Source organism: Abrus precatorius, unplaced genomic scaffold (genome assembly GCF_003935025.1).
Source record: "Abrus precatorius isolate BTA unplaced genomic scaffold, Abrus_2018 Scaffold7, whole genome shotgun sequence".
In the NCBI taxonomy this organism is placed as follows: Eukaryota; Viridiplantae; Streptophyta; class Magnoliopsida; order Fabales; family Fabaceae; genus Abrus; species Abrus precatorius.
The window spans coordinates 16,124,675-16,144,058 of NW_020874417.1; the positions used below are offsets into that span (position 1 = coordinate 16,124,675).

A 19,384-nucleotide genomic window follows, 5' to 3' on the forward strand; every position below is an offset into this window, starting at 1 on the left:
CAGGACGCTGATTTTGAAACCTTCCTGCGCGTGGCTACTATTGGCTCTCAAAGTAACCACGCGCACCAAAGTAGCTACTTTCAGCACAAATAGTGCCAACTCCAGAGAAGCGGCAATCCTTCCATCCTGCGCGTGGACACTTTCAAGGCCCAAAGTGGACACTTTCAAAGGCAAAAGTGGACACTTTGGTGACATGTCATCCACTATAAATAGATTTTAGGAATTAGGGTACGGGACTTTTGACACTTTACACAATTTTCTTTGCCAAATTGGGATAATTTCTTACGACATTGGAGTCTTGGGTGACAGTCAAGGGTCCTCTATAGGTTTTAATTTCCAATTTCTCTTTTGATTTTTGTTGAATTTGCATTAATGATCTTTACGTTCTTGCATTTCTTTCTCACTTTTGTGAAGCCCATCCACATGGAGGGCTAAACTTCCTTGTAATTCCTAGTCAATGCACATGAATCTTGAATTCTTGGGATTAATTGCAATACAAATCTTTCTTTTCTTGAATTTATTAACCCCAATCTCTGAATGAAATGGAATTTGCATGAAGGGAACATTGCTTAATGAACCCTAATTTACCTAACGAAATTCTAATTCAAAATTGCTTAATTTTGGTTAATCCTTGAGGTTGCTTAATCTTAGGGATAGAGATTGGAGCCCATTAAGATGCTTAATTTTAATTGGGATGTTAAAGTTAGTCTTCGCTTGTTAGATTAACTTAATTTAAGGGAAAGAAAGGGGATTATTGAATCATTTGGAAGAATAATGATAGAACTCATTGCTTGACTAGGGATTACTCATTTTAATTGATTGAATTTCATTAATTTACATTTCGTTCTTGTTTAAAATCCGGAAATTGACAAACCTCCCCCCAATTTACTTGCTTTAAAATACATGTTCACACTTGTTCGATGTATGTTCTCAACCAAAAATTCCTTGGAGACGACCTAAGATAACACCCTAGTACTGCATTCATTTCTTTGCACATTTGATGAGGATTAACGACAATCTTTTGCATGACGAGTAGCTAAATTCGTTTCATCAACATATAACGCCCCAATTCCCGTAAATTAGCTAGTAGTTATTAGATTTTAATTATTAGCTGGTTCCGGCTTGCTATTGTCGGAATAATTAGATAAATGCTGAATTTTAATTTTTAGAATATTGATTTATTTCTGAGTTCAGCATTTTAGGGGTGACTGCATGCAAAATACTTGGTTCCAATATCGTCCAAGAATTCCCTGATATTGTTCAGCAGTATTGTTTAAAATATCCCCGAGAGATTTATCCGAAAAGTTAAATTTTGTCTTATTTGAATAATTGTCAAATCATAAGTATCCGTCTTGAAAAACGTGAGATTTCCTAATCGTTACAAAGATTTAGTAATGATTTCTTAGCCGTCAAAATCATTGCATAAAATTCCATGAGATCTAGCAATCATTACCTGGAGATTTTTGAATCTAGTATCGGCCACTAGATTTTCATGCAAACAAACCTTGTACCCCATTTTACAAACATCGTGATTGCCCGAATATTCTGAAATCTAGTATTGACCACTAGAATTCCATGCACGGGATTTTGTCTCCCGATTTTTTGGCAAAAGTCATTTCGGAACTTTCTTTTCATGTCTTCCAAATTGCCAACATCATAATTATTCTAACCAATCACATTCTCTCGAACTTAGCACCACATCAAAAGTCTCGTCCAAGTGACAACCTAGTCATGTCGCATTTTTCTCGGCCAACCAAATTTCATGCAATTGCTGTCCAAAATCTTAGCTTTGGTATTTTGTGCCGATTTTGGGATTTGTGATATCTAAACCGTGTGCATGCAGCCTAGGGTGTTCCATGCATTTTGCTTGCTGAATTTTACTAACTTTGCCTACAAGCTTTCCCAAAATTCACTATTCATGCACTAAAAACCGTGACACCTCTTTCCTTGCACCAATTTACCAAATTCACTTCAGTTTTTACTCAATTAAAATTGTGTGCAGTTTTTCAGTTTGGAAGTCTTGCCAAGCAAGCCAAAATACAAATGTTAAGTGGCAATTGGTCACTTAAAGCTTAAACCCTCTATATAAATAGATTTACTAAGTGAGGTTAAGCCTTTTGGAAGCCAAAAACCAAGAATCTCTCTCTCTTTTCTCTCTACCTTTCTCTCACACTTTTCATCCTCTCAAAGTCTTAGACTCTCTCAATTTCTCTCAAGAAAACCGAGAGCTTGCAACCCCTCAAACACCATCGCTCCTTCATCCAAATCACTCAAACACTTTACCTCACCATCACAAACTTCTTCCTCCTTCATCCCTTCAATTTTCGTGTGGAAGGAGCCAACTTTGGAGGAGAACTTTGAAGAACTTGGCTGCTGTTTTCTCGGTCCAACAAAACTTTCCTTGGAGATCCATCTATTCCAACCCCTTCTCCATTTCATTTCACGCCTAAAACTCAAGGCAAGGGGGAGTTCTCATCCTTTGTTCCTTTGTTTGTCTTCCTTGGTTGAAAACTATGTGAAATATTGTAAAGGTTCCATCTTTATTTCTAATAACTTTGATCAAGCTCATTGTACCACTTGCATGTTAAATTCTAGTTGATTTCTTCACTTTATTTACCTCTAAGTTTGCGATTTATGTGAAAAGGAGGTAATCTCTCTAAAAGTTTGCATTTTGAACATTTGCATGTTGATTCATCCTTGTGCATGTCTCAGTTTGTTCACTTTCTTTGCTGGATTCGTGGTTTAAATGATGATCCACCTTTGAAAACAAGTAACCATGAGCTTGGAAGACAATTTCCTTCAATTGCATGTTGAGTATTTGTCTTGTACTCCATTTGATCTCCTTGAAATTTTCGGTTTCATGCTTAGATGTTTTGATTTCTCTCAAAGCTTGAAACTTTATTTAGTGCTTGCAATTTCTTCCTTGAAAGCATTTCGGTTTTGCCTTTGCATGTTTGAAATCTTTGATTTCTATGATGATCCACCTTCAAAGCCATGATCCATGAGTTTGCATGTTGTATTCCTTAACTTGCTTGTTGGATTTTCGCTTGAAAATTACTTGATTCACTTTCAAAGTTTTGGTTTCAGTTTTGTGTGAAGAGATTCTTTAGAAAGTTTGAATTTTTAACCCTTGCATGTGACATCCAACCTTTGTACAAAATTTTGGACTTGAAAATATGTTGGAAACCTTTTGCACAAGTTTCGGTTTAAAGGTCTTCTTGCCAAATCTCTTGAATAAATAAAAATCTACCCTTGAGACCTTGGAACCATGAATTTGCATGTCTTGAACACTTTGTTACCAAACCTAATTTCATAAAAAGAACTCCTTTAGTAATTTTGAGAGTTTGAACACTAAATTGCCCTTGTGTTGTCTCGGTGTATCCTTTTAAAACATATTCCTTTGCTGAAAATTAAAATATTGCACTTAGATAATGGAATCTTGTGTTTGCACGTTGATTTTCTCTAATTTGCTTGTTAGTGACTTGTCAAATGATGAGATTTTGGAGGCTGGACAATTCTGAAAATTTTGAGGAAAAAGGTTGAAATTAATTGATTTGGAACTTGAAATAATTTTGAAAAGTTTATTAAGAGTAATGAGAAAAAGAGTTATGAAGGAAAAAGTGGAAATGGACTTGGATGGTCTCGGTTTTGACATCCAAAAGTGTTGCAAAATTTCAGAAAAATATCTTGTATGTACCTTGCATTTTAAGGAAACTAAAACTGAATTTGAAAGTGTGTTGTCTTGATTTGAATGCCTTGAACCGTGTGGGACTTGGTTGAGTGTGTGATTGAATGATTGATTGTAAAATTGGTTGTGATTGACCTTGATGTTGCTTGGTATTGGTACTTTAAATTAGTGATGTTTGCTTGAATAAGTTGCTGGAAAAATGTAAGTGATGTGAAATAAGGTACTATTCATGAATGATATTATTCCTTGAAAAACCATGAAGAGGTTGAATTGACACTTGGCTGGAAAATTTGCATGACTTACTATTTGTTATGGTTATGCCAAGAAATGTCTATATTGATAGTGCTACATGCATCATTTGCATCTCACCACAAAAGACTTGATGAATTAAGAGATTGTGCAGCGAAAATAATTATACAATGATATATTGGTATTGATCTAGTGCCCTTGAGGGTTGAATTATCAAGAAGGACCTTGGACCTAAATGGAATTATTGGGAATATCATGAATTTGAAATATATTGAGTGGTTGAATAAAGAGAGTGAGGAACCACATTTATCTTATAAGAAAAAGTGTAAAAATCTGAGAGGATAGAACTTAGAAAGAATAGTGAATGAATGGGTTTAAGTTAATAGCATCACAAGGACATAAGCTTGAATTGTTTTCCCTAAATAAAAGTAAGAAAACCGAGAGGTAATGCCTTTAAATCTAGTGTAAGTTAAATTGTTTGGTTGATGGTTTAGGCAGGAGATAAGTTTAATAATTATCCATTTAAGGAGAGAAAAACCGTGAGGAAGAGATGGAGAAAATAAGAATTTGAATTAAGAGAATTATGGATAATCAGGGGATAGAGGTTAATAAGCATAATGAAATGAATAGGATGAATTTGAATGGTGAAATTACAAGGATTGAGAAATGGGATGGTGCTGAATTTTAAAAGAAAATGAAGTGAGAAAAAGAAATGAATTGTGAAGGCTTGAATGATTCGCCAAAGTTAAGGTCCAAAGATGTAATATGCTGCACTAAAATTATCCATGAGTATGAAGTTATAAAACCATGAGGTTATGAATTTTGATGAGAAATTATATGTTATGTCCTGAGTTCCTGAATTATATTATCTTAAGATTATTATTATGAACTCAGTGAGAATTATTATGAGACTCATGGTATCTATTTATCCATGCTGAGGCATGTGACTCATGGAGATTATCTATCCATGTTGCTAAGTCTATGATGACTTTTAGCTTGATGCTATATGCTATGATTTTAAGTCCAATGTGACTTCTATTATATCTGTCCAATAGCCCGAATGGCTGGATGATATGAGTTGAGAAAACAATCACAAGAAAACTGAAAATGCTATTCATGCATCAAATATAATCTTGTGAAACGACTTGATGGCATTACAGAGGCACAGCTGTAGGTACTAGAAGTTCGGTCCAAAGTAGATCTTCTGGGGATGGCCAAAGGGGGAACATCCGACCTAAGTGGCACATGGCAGCTGAGCTCCCTGTAGCCAGGTCGTGACCCACTTGCAAGACCTTAGCCAAACCTGACATGAACTCCATAATACTAGGGTCGTAGAGGTCCATTCCTGAACGTGCCGTATGGCCTTTCACATCAATGATGTGCTATTATTATTTTTCTATCTATTATATCTGTGCAGAGTAGGGAATGGAGTCCTTCGATCACCACAAGACTTGAATTTATCTATCTATCTCTATTGTAAATGCTGGGCAAGTCGCCAATCATAGAGAAATGGGATCCCCATGCATCATTGCATGCTAATAACACATGAGTGACTATATGAGAGAGGTGGAAACTTGCATTCATGCATCATATGCATTATTATTAGGGATGGTTGAATGCTTGTGAAATTGACTATAATTGTGATTACATTTATCTCCCTGTTATATGCTTGAACTTTGTATGATGCTGAGTGAGGATGGTTGAATGGATTTGTAACTGTGATGCCGCCTTCCTTGGGGTTTGGCTATGATTGTTGTTTGTGTTTGGAGAACTCACCCCTGTGTTGTGTTGTTCGTATCATTTTTTTTTTATTTATATAGATGAACAGGAACAAGGTGAAGGTGTTCATCCTTCCTTCTGAGGATGACATATGGGTGTTTGACTCCGCGGCCCAGCAGAGCATTTTTCGTGAATTTGCCCGAGTGATTCATGGAGCCGATAGTGGAGGCTCATGGATTACCCAGTATATTGTCGACACACCCATCGAGATTGTCTTTTTTGTACCTCCTGGTGACACTCAGTTACCTTACCCCGCCTTGTTTGCTTCTCCCACACCCATGTCTGTAGACCCCCGTACACCTACTACGAGACCTACTACTGCACCTGCACCATTCTCTTTTATGTCCCCCACTTCTCCACCTGTGCCAATGGAGAGGGATATCCATGTGGTGGAATCCTCCATTAGGTATACCATCATACCCTCTTACATGCATCCTGCACACCCATCTACTTTGGTTCCACCTACTGCTACCCGTTCATCCCCTCACCCTGTTGGATGGATAGAGGAGGATAATGGAGATTCTGTGGCTGCAACTCCTAGTTCCGCTTCCCCGACATCATCTGAGGAGTCTGACCCTATTGAGGATTATTTGCCTCTTGATTGATGTTATTTTTCGTTATGTTGTAGTGGAACTGCTCTTAGGGAGTTGAGTCTATTTCTATCTTACTTATGCTGTATCCGAACCATGTTGACCGTACTATTGAACTATGAACCTATCATTTCCGCACATTATATTTAATATATTTCAGGTATCTTCTGATGATGAGTTGTGATGATTTGATATAAGTATATTATTTATAGTAAGTTATAGATTGATGAGATGAGAAGATATATGCATGTTAACTCTTTTCTTGAAAGAGAACTATTATTGCAAGTTGTGTATGTGTGAAGAAAAGAAAAACAAAATAATGACCAGATTTTGGTGTTTTCTGAATTATCATGTTATAAAGTAGTTATCAACAATGTAGTGAATTAGGTCGCTACAACACACTCTCCTCCTGACTAGACCTCTGACCACTACCTTTATCGAGTGACTCGTGACGGCCCACGTGATATCCGTGAGGCAGAGGTAATCGCAACCATCCATGGTGTGAATCTGTTATCACAGTGCCATAGTGAGCGTGGCTGCGTGCATTAAGTGCATGCGAGTAAAATGTTTTGGTGCTATGAGTGCATCAGTCATGAATTGAAATGAAATGATTAAGAATGTTGCTTGTGATTAATTATACTGTGTGACTGTGTTAGAAACTATGTGAAGGGTGACTGAGGTGAGTCTCTATGTTTGTGTGTGTTGGATAGTGTAAAGTACTCACCCTTACATCTATTTTTCAGGTGACCAAGACAATCAGCACCAGACTCAATGAAGGAATGGATGAGACTGTTATAGGGTTCTGATTTTATTTTAAAATTTTAATGTATTTGAATTAGTCCTGTAGCAATTTCCTTGATCAAACTTTGTAAACACTTATTATGCAAAATATTTTGTTGAACCACAAGTTGGAAAAACCTATTTAAAAATGAAATTTTATTATTCCCATTTTGCGAAATTAATATTTTGAAATTAAATTTAAGGTGTTACAAAAGTTGCATGTAAAAGGGTTGGATTTATCTAAAAATAAATTTCTCAAAAAATTTTCATTCTAATCTTACACTCTAATTGGCACTTCGAATATTTCTAATATCATGGATTCATTCAACAAAGAAATCACACTTATATCAATTATTTTCATGCAAAGTCCCACTAGACTGAGACAGAGATCCAGTAAGGTTTCATGCAATCCACACAGTGCAAAGAAATTATCTAGCTCACAGGATAGTGTTTTACTCTTCACTCATTAATGTTTCAATCTCAGTGTTTCTTCTCAATTAATGCATTTTACCGCACCCTACCATATGCTTGCCCATATTCTCAATCTTCTTAGCCTTGATACAATGAATCACATATCAAGAAGACTTTGTTGGCCAAAAATGGAGTTAGGTTAGGTTCAATTTTGATCAAGGAGGGTCAAAAGCTCAAGTGGGTTTTCAAGAGAAGGGAGTTCTTTTGAGTGAATGAATACAACAACTTAGAATAGAATGCATTAAATGATGCAGCTCAAGAGATTCAAGCATTCTTTCACCATATTTTTCATTATTTTTCCTTATGTGAAAATTCATTTTCAATCAAAATGACTTGTTGTATGTAACATCCCTACCTTATTAATTATTAATTTTATACTTGATGTGAGTTGATAATGCATGTTGCTTGAAATTAGGAGAGTTTTAGATGTGTGAGTTGCAGGATTTTTTGCTGTAGCGAGATGTGTCTCGCTGTAGCGAGAAATCAGCATTAAAATCAGGCATTCTGATACTCTCTCGCTGTAGCGAGAATGCTCTCGCTGTAGCTAGAATGACAGATAGCAAAGTGCAATTTTGTCTGGTTTTTTCGCTGTAGCGAGAATGTCGCGAGTCTAGGGGTATTTAAGGGTTTCCAATCTAGAAAACTTAGATTACAATCCAAGTTTCAAGCTCTCTCTTGTTCTCTCGACCCCTAACCTTCTCTTCTTAGAAAATCTCTAAAAAACCTCAACTCTCTTACAAATCCAAGCTTGGGAACTTCATCAATCAACTCCAAGTAAGTTCTTGGAGCTTTGTTTTTCATTTTGGGTGTTTTCTAAGTTTCTCCTTTCTCAAAATGTTCTCTTTGTGATATCTAGGAAAATCTTGGTCCTTTCACTTAGAACCTTTCACAAAATCTCTTTCAAAACTTTGTCTCACGGTAAGGGGAGCTCTATTTCATTGCTAGGAACTATTGTATGTATAGGTGAAAATGCTTGAACTGAGTATGTTTTGATTGATAACATGTGATTGATGTGTTTAAAACATGCTCTGCGATGTTTGAAAATGATATATGATGAGTATGATATGTTTGAATCTGAGCATGTGTATGATGTACTGAGCTCAAGAGGAATAACCCTCGGCAATGAAAAAGTAATAGATAGTGAGAAAATGAAATAGAAAAGGCCTAGAAAGATAAGATATAAAAGAGAAAGAGAAAGAAAATTAGAATGGATAAGAAAAGGACAAGCATAGATAGTTCAGAGGTACACTGGGAGTGTGGAAGATGGAGAAGACTGAGAAGTCTTGGGGAAATGAGGGTGGTGGATGTTCCTCTTGAATTGTGCAATACAAATGAGAGTAGGGACACCATAGGCCTCAAGCTTGTTTCCTGACCTATACTCCTAACTACATTTTTGCTAAAAGGGGTCGAGTCAGCACACGTTGTATCCGTGTAGCTGCAGCTATCCAGCAACTATCTATGCTAAAGAAGACCTCAAGGGATCCCAGGGCAGTGGAAATGAGAATGGTACTGAGTTTAGAAATAAGTAATGAGAGAATAAATAGAGAAACTGATAAGTCTATATTTAGGCCCTCTTTTACAACCCATATATTCATATTTGACCTTTATTTTATTTAGATTTTACACTGATTTATATATTAATTGTATAGTTTGGTATAAAGAGACCACCTTTATTTTATTTGACCTTTATTGTATAGCTTAAGGCCTTGCACGACCGTGCTCATCTGCGGGAAGCCCAATTATGAAGAGTTTGTAGGGTTTTCAAATCCTATAAAAGGGAAGATCTCAAACACCGTTTTGGACCAGTTTTTGACATATTGACTTTGGCTCTAGAATACATCTGATCTCGTCTTTCTTGCACGGGATCCTTGGTACACTCTTGGCAAGACTTAGAGCTTCAAGCGACCGTACTTGAAGACTGGGAACTCATCACACTCTAGTTTTTCTATTTCTTTTCTTTATGACTTTATTCATGAATGTTTTAGTTCTTTTCTTTAGCATGAGTAACTAAGTCCATAGCTAGAGTTATGGGAACTATTGTTTATGAATTTATGGGATTTTGATGTTTGAATCTTAATTTGATTTCCGTTATGCGATTAGATTTTATCCTATTGCGCTTCTTTCTTAATCCTAATTAATTATATCGTCAGGCGACCGTACCTCAATTTATTAATAGATCTATAGGGTAAAACGAGACAAAGGATTAGGTGGACTAAACCAATCTTTCTCTTCTAATCGTTATTAAATTAACAAGTTCATAGGTTCCTTAAGCTTTCTTAAATTGATGTCTTGCATGACCATTGGAGATATTAATTTAGAGAAAAGAATATTAATATTGCATGACTATTGGGTATTAATAATATTCGTATGAATGATTGGTAATCACAAGGAAATTAGATTTAGAGTTAAACAAAAAAATAATATAAAGGATTGAATGAGAAAACCCATATGCCCTAGGTTCCTCTCTGATAAGTTTAACCAAGACGTGCAGTGTATTCTTGCTTTTAGTTTTATAATTGATTTTATAAATTCTTGTTTTTAATTAATCTCGTATCTTTGAAGCTTAAACAATTGAATTAGGAAATTCTTAGTAATTGAAAATCAATCCTTGTGGGACGATATTTCGGGAACTTAATTTAAGAACCCTTTATTACTTCTCGATGGGTACACTTGCCCTCCGAACAGAAACATAATTTGAATGCATAATTGATTTAGTTATATGATGCATGTTGAATGTTTAACCTGTATTATTGAATTCTCTGAGTGTGTATGCTTGGCAATGAAAGTGGAGACTCATCCTTACGAAACCATCTCAGGGAACCTAGATGACGACACCCAGGGAGGGAATTAGAATAGTAGATAGTTTAGAAGTAAATATAGTAAATGATGTTTTTGGCGAGTATCAGAGATTTACTTCCTTTAGAATTCTTGTACATAATAGTGAAGTGCCTAGTGAGGTAGTGATGATGGAATTTGAGCTAGCCTTTAGTATCCCTTTTGATTTGTCTGTATGTAGAATCCATCACACCCTCTGTATTTATATCTTTTCTGGTGTTGAGAGAACCCCTGCAGTAGTAACGTATCTTGTTACATACCATGACCACGATCAGTCTAGAATACCATCGCGATGGACGATCGAGCATATTACAGGTGTTTAGGTCACTGCAGACCCGGGCGATCAGTATCTTGGCTTGGATGATGAGTTAACTGCTGAAGACCTAGCGATGATAGAAGATTAGCACGAGGATGACTAGTGCCACTTGGTTAAAAGGTGGTTAGGCTGCTCATTAGGACCATTATTATTTTAAGTACTTGTAAATGTAAATGAATGATCTTAATGTATTTTGATAACTTTATGTGTATTTGAAATACAAATATATGTTCTACATTATGAAGCAAATTATGACTACAATATTTGATGTTTATTTACCAGTTTTAAAGACTAATGTTTTATTATTCAAGTTTTCAGATTTAAACCTTTGTTATTCAGGATCTCTTCGATTTTGATGATTTTTTTTTACTATTATTATGTTAATTAAAAATAAGGATATTACACTGTATTTTTCTTTTCGTTCTTTTTCATTCATTCATCATAATTTTTTTATGGACTTTAACAATCATTCTCTTCTTCAAATTCAAACATTTTTTTTACATGTAATATTGACATGTATAATGCTCACCACCCCAAACGTAAGTGCTTGCTTGTCCTCAAGCAATTATAGTCATAATCAGCACCCCAAACTTAGTTTCTTGCATTCACTCTTGATGCAACTCAAAAGAAATACTTCTCTTAAGGGAAGGAAATTACTTTTGTGAACTAAGTTTGGGAAAATAAGGAAATGTGAAACAAGGGAAATTAGGTGCAAGGGTGGTCTAGGGCGGGTGAGTGGGTGAGTGTGTCCAAAGAAAGCCTCAATCATCTAGATAAAAATTTGCACAATGTGTATTCAATTAAGAAACTGGACAAGCTCTAGAGGATAGATGCAAAAAATACATGCAATAATGCACACAGAAAAGAAATTTAAGGCCCAATTCTCTACCAAAGGTAAAGGTGATAATTACTTAGCAACATGTGAGTACAATTCACCTTATAAGAAAATATGTTCAGTATGGTATGAATGGTAATTATTTACAAAACAAAGAATGATTGTGAGTTGAATGGGAAGTGCAATCAGAATATAAAATTGAAATTAAAAAACTGGACTAAATTAAAAGAGAGAGATAATGAAAATATTTTTATTTTTTTATTTGTTTATTACTGTACAGGGAAATTAGACTAAATACATGTGAAACAGAGGCAAATAGATCACTTTCCTTTCATGGATGACGCTCATAATTTAGAGGTCAAATTCATGCTCTTCTTGATAGGATTGAGGGCATTTTCTGCACAAAGATGCAAAGTGGATTTAGCACAGAAAGGAAGTATGGAAACTAAATTGATATTTATATATAAAAGAGAATGAAAGCATCAAGTAACTATTTAAAGATAAAATAAATTAAAATTTAAATGTAATAATAAATTAATTTTAGTTTGCAACAGAAAACTCAAAGAAATAAATTTCAAGTGGAAAGCGGTTATATGAACCATTCTCCAAGTGACATTCACCTTATGTGAATGGTTTCACGTGGAATCGCTCTTCAATTTTAACATTTGAGAGCGGTTGTTTAACCGATCTCCTAAATGCAACACATTAGATAGTGCGAGATTTTAGAGTAGTTCTAAATGCTCTCTAATTTAAAACAGAATCGTTCTCACATCTCCTTTCTAGCGTAGTATAAGTTTAAGTTATAATATTTGACCAATTAACACTCCTCAATGGGTTTGCATGAAACAAACATCTTTCATACTTTCAATGATAATTCCAGATAAAAAAATGTTAACAAATAATATAGATGTCTATTTACAACATTTAATTAAAGAGTTTAAGGGGTTATGGACAACAAATATAGATACATATGATTCTTTTAAGTGAGAGACAGGATTGACCCAAATTATTGAGTTGTTTTTGTTCATTATAGGAGGAATGCTAAGTTTAAATTTAATCTTATACTATTTGAAAAAGAAAATGTAATGAATCGTTAAAAGCAAGCAATTTTGCATACAGTAGGCTAAAAAACACTTACAAGTAAGAGGAATAAGATGACATGATTCTATCATTTTATTATTATCTAAAATTTTCATAGAATTAATTAATTTAAAAATCATTCCTTGTTTGGTGAAAAAAATTGGGAAAGACGAGTGATCGATCTTATAATAAAGGAGATATGTATCCAATTGCTCACAAGAGAAAGGATGGTTCATTTGTTAATGATAAGGCTAGGAAAAATATGTATGTACATGATAAATCTAGATTTTACTAGGTTTTTAATTAGTTTTTTATGTTGTTTTTGATAGAAAAAGGTAATTTGGAAGGTGAAAACTGCAAAAAATATATAATTATTCAATTAAGTCAATTTTTGTCTTTAGTAACTCAAATTATTAGGATTTAATAGAATTATGATGTAATTTGGTTGTTGAACTAGTTTTGCAAGAGATTTTAAGTAAAAACACATGAGTTAGAGGTATTAAGAGGAAATTTTGAGCTAAAAGTCATGAGGCTAAGGGTTCAAGAAGAGAAAGTAGAAGAACGTGAAAAATCTAGACACAAAGAGTGAAGAATCCAAGGTTGAATGCATGGTGTGGCTACTATTAGCGCAAAAAGTGACAACTTTGAGGTTAATTAGGTAGAACATGATGGTCGTGTTCACTATTTTTGAAAAAAATGATCACTACAAAGCCTTTGTTTAAGAGTAAGAAGTGTGTGTTCACTATTTTTGGAAAAAGTGATCACTAAAAAGTCTTTTTCCAAGAGAGAAAATGTGCGTGTTCACTATTTCTAGGAAAAGTGATTAATACAGAGCCTTTATTTAAGAGCAAGAATGTGCGTTGACACTTTCCACATAAATAGGAGCAACACAAAGGAAGAAAGATTGTGTGTGGTTACTTACTCTCTGCACATATAGTAACCACATGCAAGCTTATTTGAGGGAATGAAGCTGCGCTGACCATTATTTTCATAGAAAGTGATAACGCAGAGTGCGTGTGACTACTATTTTCAGAAAAAGTGATAATGGCAGAGTGCTGTAAGTAGAAATACCCTGCGCGTGGCTACTATTTTTAATAAATAGTGACCATGCCAGAAGCACAGAAATATTATAAAAAGTTGGAAACTAAGAATTTTATGATCTTTTCTCATTTTTTTTTATTTCTGCACCTTAGGAGAGTTAGAGAGGAAGATTGGAGGCGACTTCCAAGCTACCTTGAGGAATCAGACTAGGATTAGAGTCACCAATAAATCTTGCATTTTGTCTATTTATTTTTTTTTAATTAGATGGTTGATTTAGAGTCACCAACAAATAAATGACACTCGACCTCTTCTAGTCATGTGCCTACAAATCAAAGAGTGTGATCACCAAAGACTATTTAAATGATTTGTTTTAGTTTATGGTATGAAATTAAAGGAACTTAATGTGAAAACCTTATACTAACTTTCATGTACATTTACTTAAATAATTATATTTTAATTTTCTTATATTTTGTTGAATCACGGAAGACAATTAATATTTAATATCATGCAAGTATTTTAGTTTATTGTACTTGTGTATGTTAGTTGATATAATTAGAGACCGTATGCTTTAGAGAAAATTTTATAAACTTATCAGCAAGTGCAAAAAAAAGTTGATATTTTATTAGCCAATAAAATAAACTTTGCTTGATATTTTTAAATTTGGAGCAATTACAGAACTGTCACAATTAATTTAATAAGTTTTTACTGCTATATAATAATAGCGATGGTTACAAAATCGTTAAGATTAATTTACAAAACTGCAACAAAGCTATTTTTTGTTTATAATAATAGCGATTGTTTTGTAATAATTATTTTAAGCTGCTTGTTAAACCTGAGAGAGTATTAATGTTTTCTAATTAAATTATTAATTCTACTATCTATTAATATAAAATTAATATTGATAATTATTTTACGTGAAAATAAAAGTAACGAGCCCTTCAAATATAGAAGTACCATAAATTTTATCTTATTTTAGTAAGTAATTATTGTTAATGGTTGGCACGGCCATTGAAATTACCGCAAACTTTTTATTTTTTTATTTTTTACATTTTAGTATTGGTTATAACGGCATGGCATTTTCCTTATTTTTTAACTTTTATATCTTAGTAATGGTTACAATACAATGACTGCAATATTAATTTATAAACGTTCACTTTTGAGCCATTATGAAACTGCCACTGTATAAAGTTTGGAGTGATTTTAACCACTGTCGCTGTTACTAATAACAACCATTAAAATTCGTTTTTGTATTTGGTGTCGTAATAATTTTCTTTTTCTCAAACCCATAATCCTTCGTCACCAGAGACGCCATAACTAAGCAAACCTTAACCATCACCCCCAAGCTTTGACTAGAATCGCGGCTGTTTTTGTCAAAATTGTTCCTCACAAACCCAACAAAACTAAACCAACCACCTTCTTGAACACGAGATGGGATGATAGCATTTTTTTTAATGTTTAAATACTATTTTTCTCTTTATACGAAATCTTTTTTTTTTTCAGTTACAAAAAAAGTTTATAATAAACAAGTCCCTGTATGAAAATATTTTTAAAATAGTGCCTGTACATGACTTCCATGTAACAATATTATCTCGCGTTAAATTGGTAAAATATACTGTACTTCTACGTTTGAGATAGTTTGAGACCTTTCTCACACATAAAAGAGTCATTATCGTTAATTTTATATATTAATAGATAGTAAAGTTAGTAATTTAATTTTAAAAAATATTAATACATTCTAATTTTTTTATATTAAAAAAATCATAATCATTAATCTAAAGAAGGTATAATATCTTCTTAAATTTATAATTGCTGTAATAAACCTTATTTATTTTGATTCTTACATTAATTTATTTTTTCATTATGATCTTTATACATAATAAAAAATTTATTTTAGTCCTTATACAAAAAAAATAATTTAAACTATATGAATTAAAATAAAGTATTTACTATGGTAGCTGAAAAATTGAAAGGACATTATATACTCTTTTTAAATTAACAATTATGATTCTTCTAATGTTTTAAAGATTAAAAGATATTTACATTTTTTAAAATAAATTATTAACTTAATTATATATTAATATAAAATAAATAATGATAATTGATTCACGTGTGAAAGGACATAAAATATTTTTTAATTTATAAAATATTATAAAAATTACTTTAAAATAAAAAATGTGATACATAAGGACTAAAATTAAAAAAAAAATTATATACACCGAAACAAAACTCCTTAAGTAAATGTTAATAATGGAGTGAAATTTAGTGATATTAAATGAATGTAATATATTATTATAAATATGTTTTTAAAAAACGTCTTTACATGCTTATTAGTGTGGGAAGAGTATTGGTTAAATAATTAAAAGTGATTTTTTTTAATAAAAAATATGTTAGAATGCATATTATTTTTAAATGTCTTGCATGCTAACTAGTGTGGTGCTTATATTGGTTAAATAATTAAAAGTGATTTATTTATTTATTTATATAAAAGTATGTGATAGAATGCACTGAAAATCATGAGAGGAGGTGCACTAATAACTTCTTTTAACAAAAACATTAAAGGCACTATTTAGCATTTTCTTTTTAAAAAATATATTAACGAAATATTTTTTTTAACAATATACTCTTAAAAATACTTCTTGTTATTGATCACTTTAATTTTTTTAAAAATTTATCAAGAATAAAATGTATTTTAAAAATAATGTTAAAATTAAAAAATGTGTTACTGGATTTTTTTATTAAAATAGAAAAAGTATTAATTAACTTTAACTACTTTTATTAAATTTTGCAATTTAGTTAATTATACTTCGTAAAAGAGAACAAAGAGAGACTATCTATACCAAACAAATATTAATTGTTAAAAACAAAATTATAAAAAATTATTAAAGTCTCAAAATAAACATAAAATGGAGTACACTTGCAATAATAATAATCATGAATCTCATTAATATCTGTATGTTTTATCCATTGTTGATGTTCTAGGTTCCAACCACACCCTATCTAATTTTGGAGGATTCAATTATTATTTGGTGTCCCCAGTCATTATCTTACCAAACTAACCTTCTAACTTCACTAGATCCTATACTTCCTTAAATCTAACAAAACCGTACCAACCTCTGCTCTCTCCTGTCTGTTTGTGATGGAAATGAAGATTTGAACCATCTCATCCCTTCTTTTAAATATATTCCACGTGTCCTTTGCATTTGTATAATATAGTACAATTTTAATTTCCGTAACATTATTTTGATATAACTTTTGATATGACTGTTGTTCTTTCTGTTACTGTGTATATCTCCAACATCATTTCAGATGTACTATTTCTGGAGCGCGTCAGAAGTGTACAAGATTATGCTTAAAGTGGTAATTATCTATAACTCAAAACTAATTTAACAAGCTAACAAGAGTTAAGTGCTCTATTATCAAATCAACTGAAAATATCACACTTTATATTGCATTTGAATTACGATAGATTTATAAACACTAATGTAAATAAATTAATAAATTGTTAACCTAAATTCATGGGATTAAGATTAAGGAATTAGTTATAAATAAATTTTATGAAAAAAATAAACATAAATATACTTTTTTTTAGTATTTATTTTAGATGCTTAAATTCAACCTTAAAAATTAGACTTACGAAAACTCATAAATTAAAACTTTTTTTAAAAAATAAAGTTTTATTGTCATAAATAAAGACTATTTTAGTGATTTTTGTATCTCAAAGTGATCAGTCTCTGTTGTGATTGAAGATATCTTTTGTGCGCACCAAAATATAGACTTTTGTATGCTTTAATCATATTTTACAGACAACAATGAAATAATTATACATTTGACTCAAAACACAAACTTATGATGCGAAATTAAATAAAATTAAATCGTTAAACATAGAATAAAAACAGCATCTGGATTCCTGACAGCAAAAGGTGTCAGGATTTAGAGAAGCACCGTTAGTTTCTGCAAAATCAAAAATTGTTAGTATTTGTCACTTTGGCAATTACTATGAGGGAAATGGCACATGACATTCTTAAATTCGCACTTCTTTTGATTCTACCTAACCATCTGATACCCACACTTAATAATAAAGATTCCTCATTCTCGAGACATCACAAGTCATAACTATTTTCACTTGCAATCTTTTATTACTCTCAACCGTCCTCTACCTTTTCTTGTATATATAAGGCCGTTTGCATGCATCCCATCCACGTCAACAGGTTTTTTCCGTCGCAGAAAAGCTCATAGTGTGAGTGAGTGAGTGAGAGAGAGAGAGATGGGAAAATGGAATACCCTTGTGTTGCTTGTGCTAATCATGGTGCATGCAAGTGCACGTAATGTTCCAAGTGGTGGTGGCCACGATGAGCAAAAGCTGGACGTGCATGCAAGTGCACCGCGTGCAGAATCACCTAGAAGCAATGGTGTTGGTGACAAGAAGCACTTTGTGTTTGGAGGAGTTGGTGGATTTGCTGGGGTGGGTGGTTTCGCTGGTGTTGGGGGAATAGGGAAGTCTGGTGGGGCTGGTGGCATTGGAAGGTTTGGAGGACTCGGTGGTGGGCTTGGTGGAGGAATTGACAAGTTTGGTGGAATCGGTGGTGCTGCAGGAATTGGCGGGTTCCATGGTATTGGTGGTGGAGCAAAAGGACTTGGAGGTGCTGGTGGTGGTGTAGGTGGCTTAGGTGGTGGTGTTGGAGGCTTGGGTGGTGCTGGAGGAGCTGGTGGTGGTGGAGGCTTGGGTGGTGTTGGTGGTGGGGGGGTTGGAGGCTTGGGTGGTGGAACTGGTGGAATGGGAGGTTTAGGTGGCGGTAGCGGTGGAGGAGGCGGCTTAGGTGGGGCTGGTGGAGGCTTAGGTGGAGGAGGTGGTGGTGTTGGGGCTGCTGGTGGAGTGGGTGGTCTAGGTGGAGTGGGTGGTTTGGGTTGTGGTGTTGGAATCTTTCCCCACTGTCATGATCCTTGACTTCATCATATATTCTTGCACTTTGCATGGATCTTCTTGTTAATGTAGGGCTGCCAGTATTGCTTTTCGTTATATTATCTAGTCCAGTCATAGCTTTTGATTCGCATGTAATGTTATTTTCGACTTCATGTTGTTATTTTGTCTACTAAATTTACTGTTTGAGGTTTCTTGTCAATAAAGGCCGCTTGCATCAATAATGATCCTAGTTACTGATGTCATTGTTTGCTTGCTTGCATGTACTCCACTTGTACTTCCACTGCGTCTTTAATTTCAATGCCATTTGTAGTTGAGTTTCTTTTTTCTTCTTTTGGTCTGTGTAGCTCTTTTTCAACTTCAAACTGCATGCATGGGAATTTGTGGCAACCTTAATTGGTACATTCCTTTGAATTGTCAGTGTAAAGTAATGCTTGATACCCAAACTATAATAATTTCTTACAGTTTTATAATTAACTTCAGTTTTGAAGGCAGCATTTAAATGAAGTAAATTTTATTGAAAAATATAATATTTATCATATTATAATATATTAATATTTTTTAATAAAATTTATTATTATTAAATTCTAAACTAAGGTTAACTTTTTTTTAAAATTTGTTAAATTCGTTATTCATCGTAGTTCCTAAATATGTTAATGTCAGAATTTTAACAAAGTTGACTCGTTAACAGGTTTTATATATCATTCCAGTTATTTTTTTAAATCGGTCTATTCATTTAATACTCACTATCTAATTTATCTTAGCTTTATGTTAAATTGGACATATTTATTGAATAAATATC

The 19,384-nt window shown here is 33.3% G+C and overlaps 1 protein-coding gene across 1 annotated transcript; it reads left to right on the top strand.

Annotated features, from left to right (window-relative positions):
• Positions 1-17,967: 17,967 nt before the first annotated feature.
• On the top strand, positions 17,968-18,609 carry LOC113871548 (acanthoscurrin-2-like). Its single transcript, XM_027508639.1, has one exon. The coding sequence runs from the start codon at positions 17,968-17,970 to the stop codon at positions 18,607-18,609; it is 642 nt and encodes a 213-aa protein (XP_027364440.1).
• The last annotated feature ends 775 nt before the right edge of the window (positions 18,610-19,384 follow it).

What these genes read in the sequence shown, in the direction of transcription:
- LOC113871548 (XM_027508639.1), top strand. Translation starts at nt 17,968, where the DNA reads ATGGTGCATGCAAGTGCACGTAATGTTCCAAGTGGTGGTGGCCACGAT.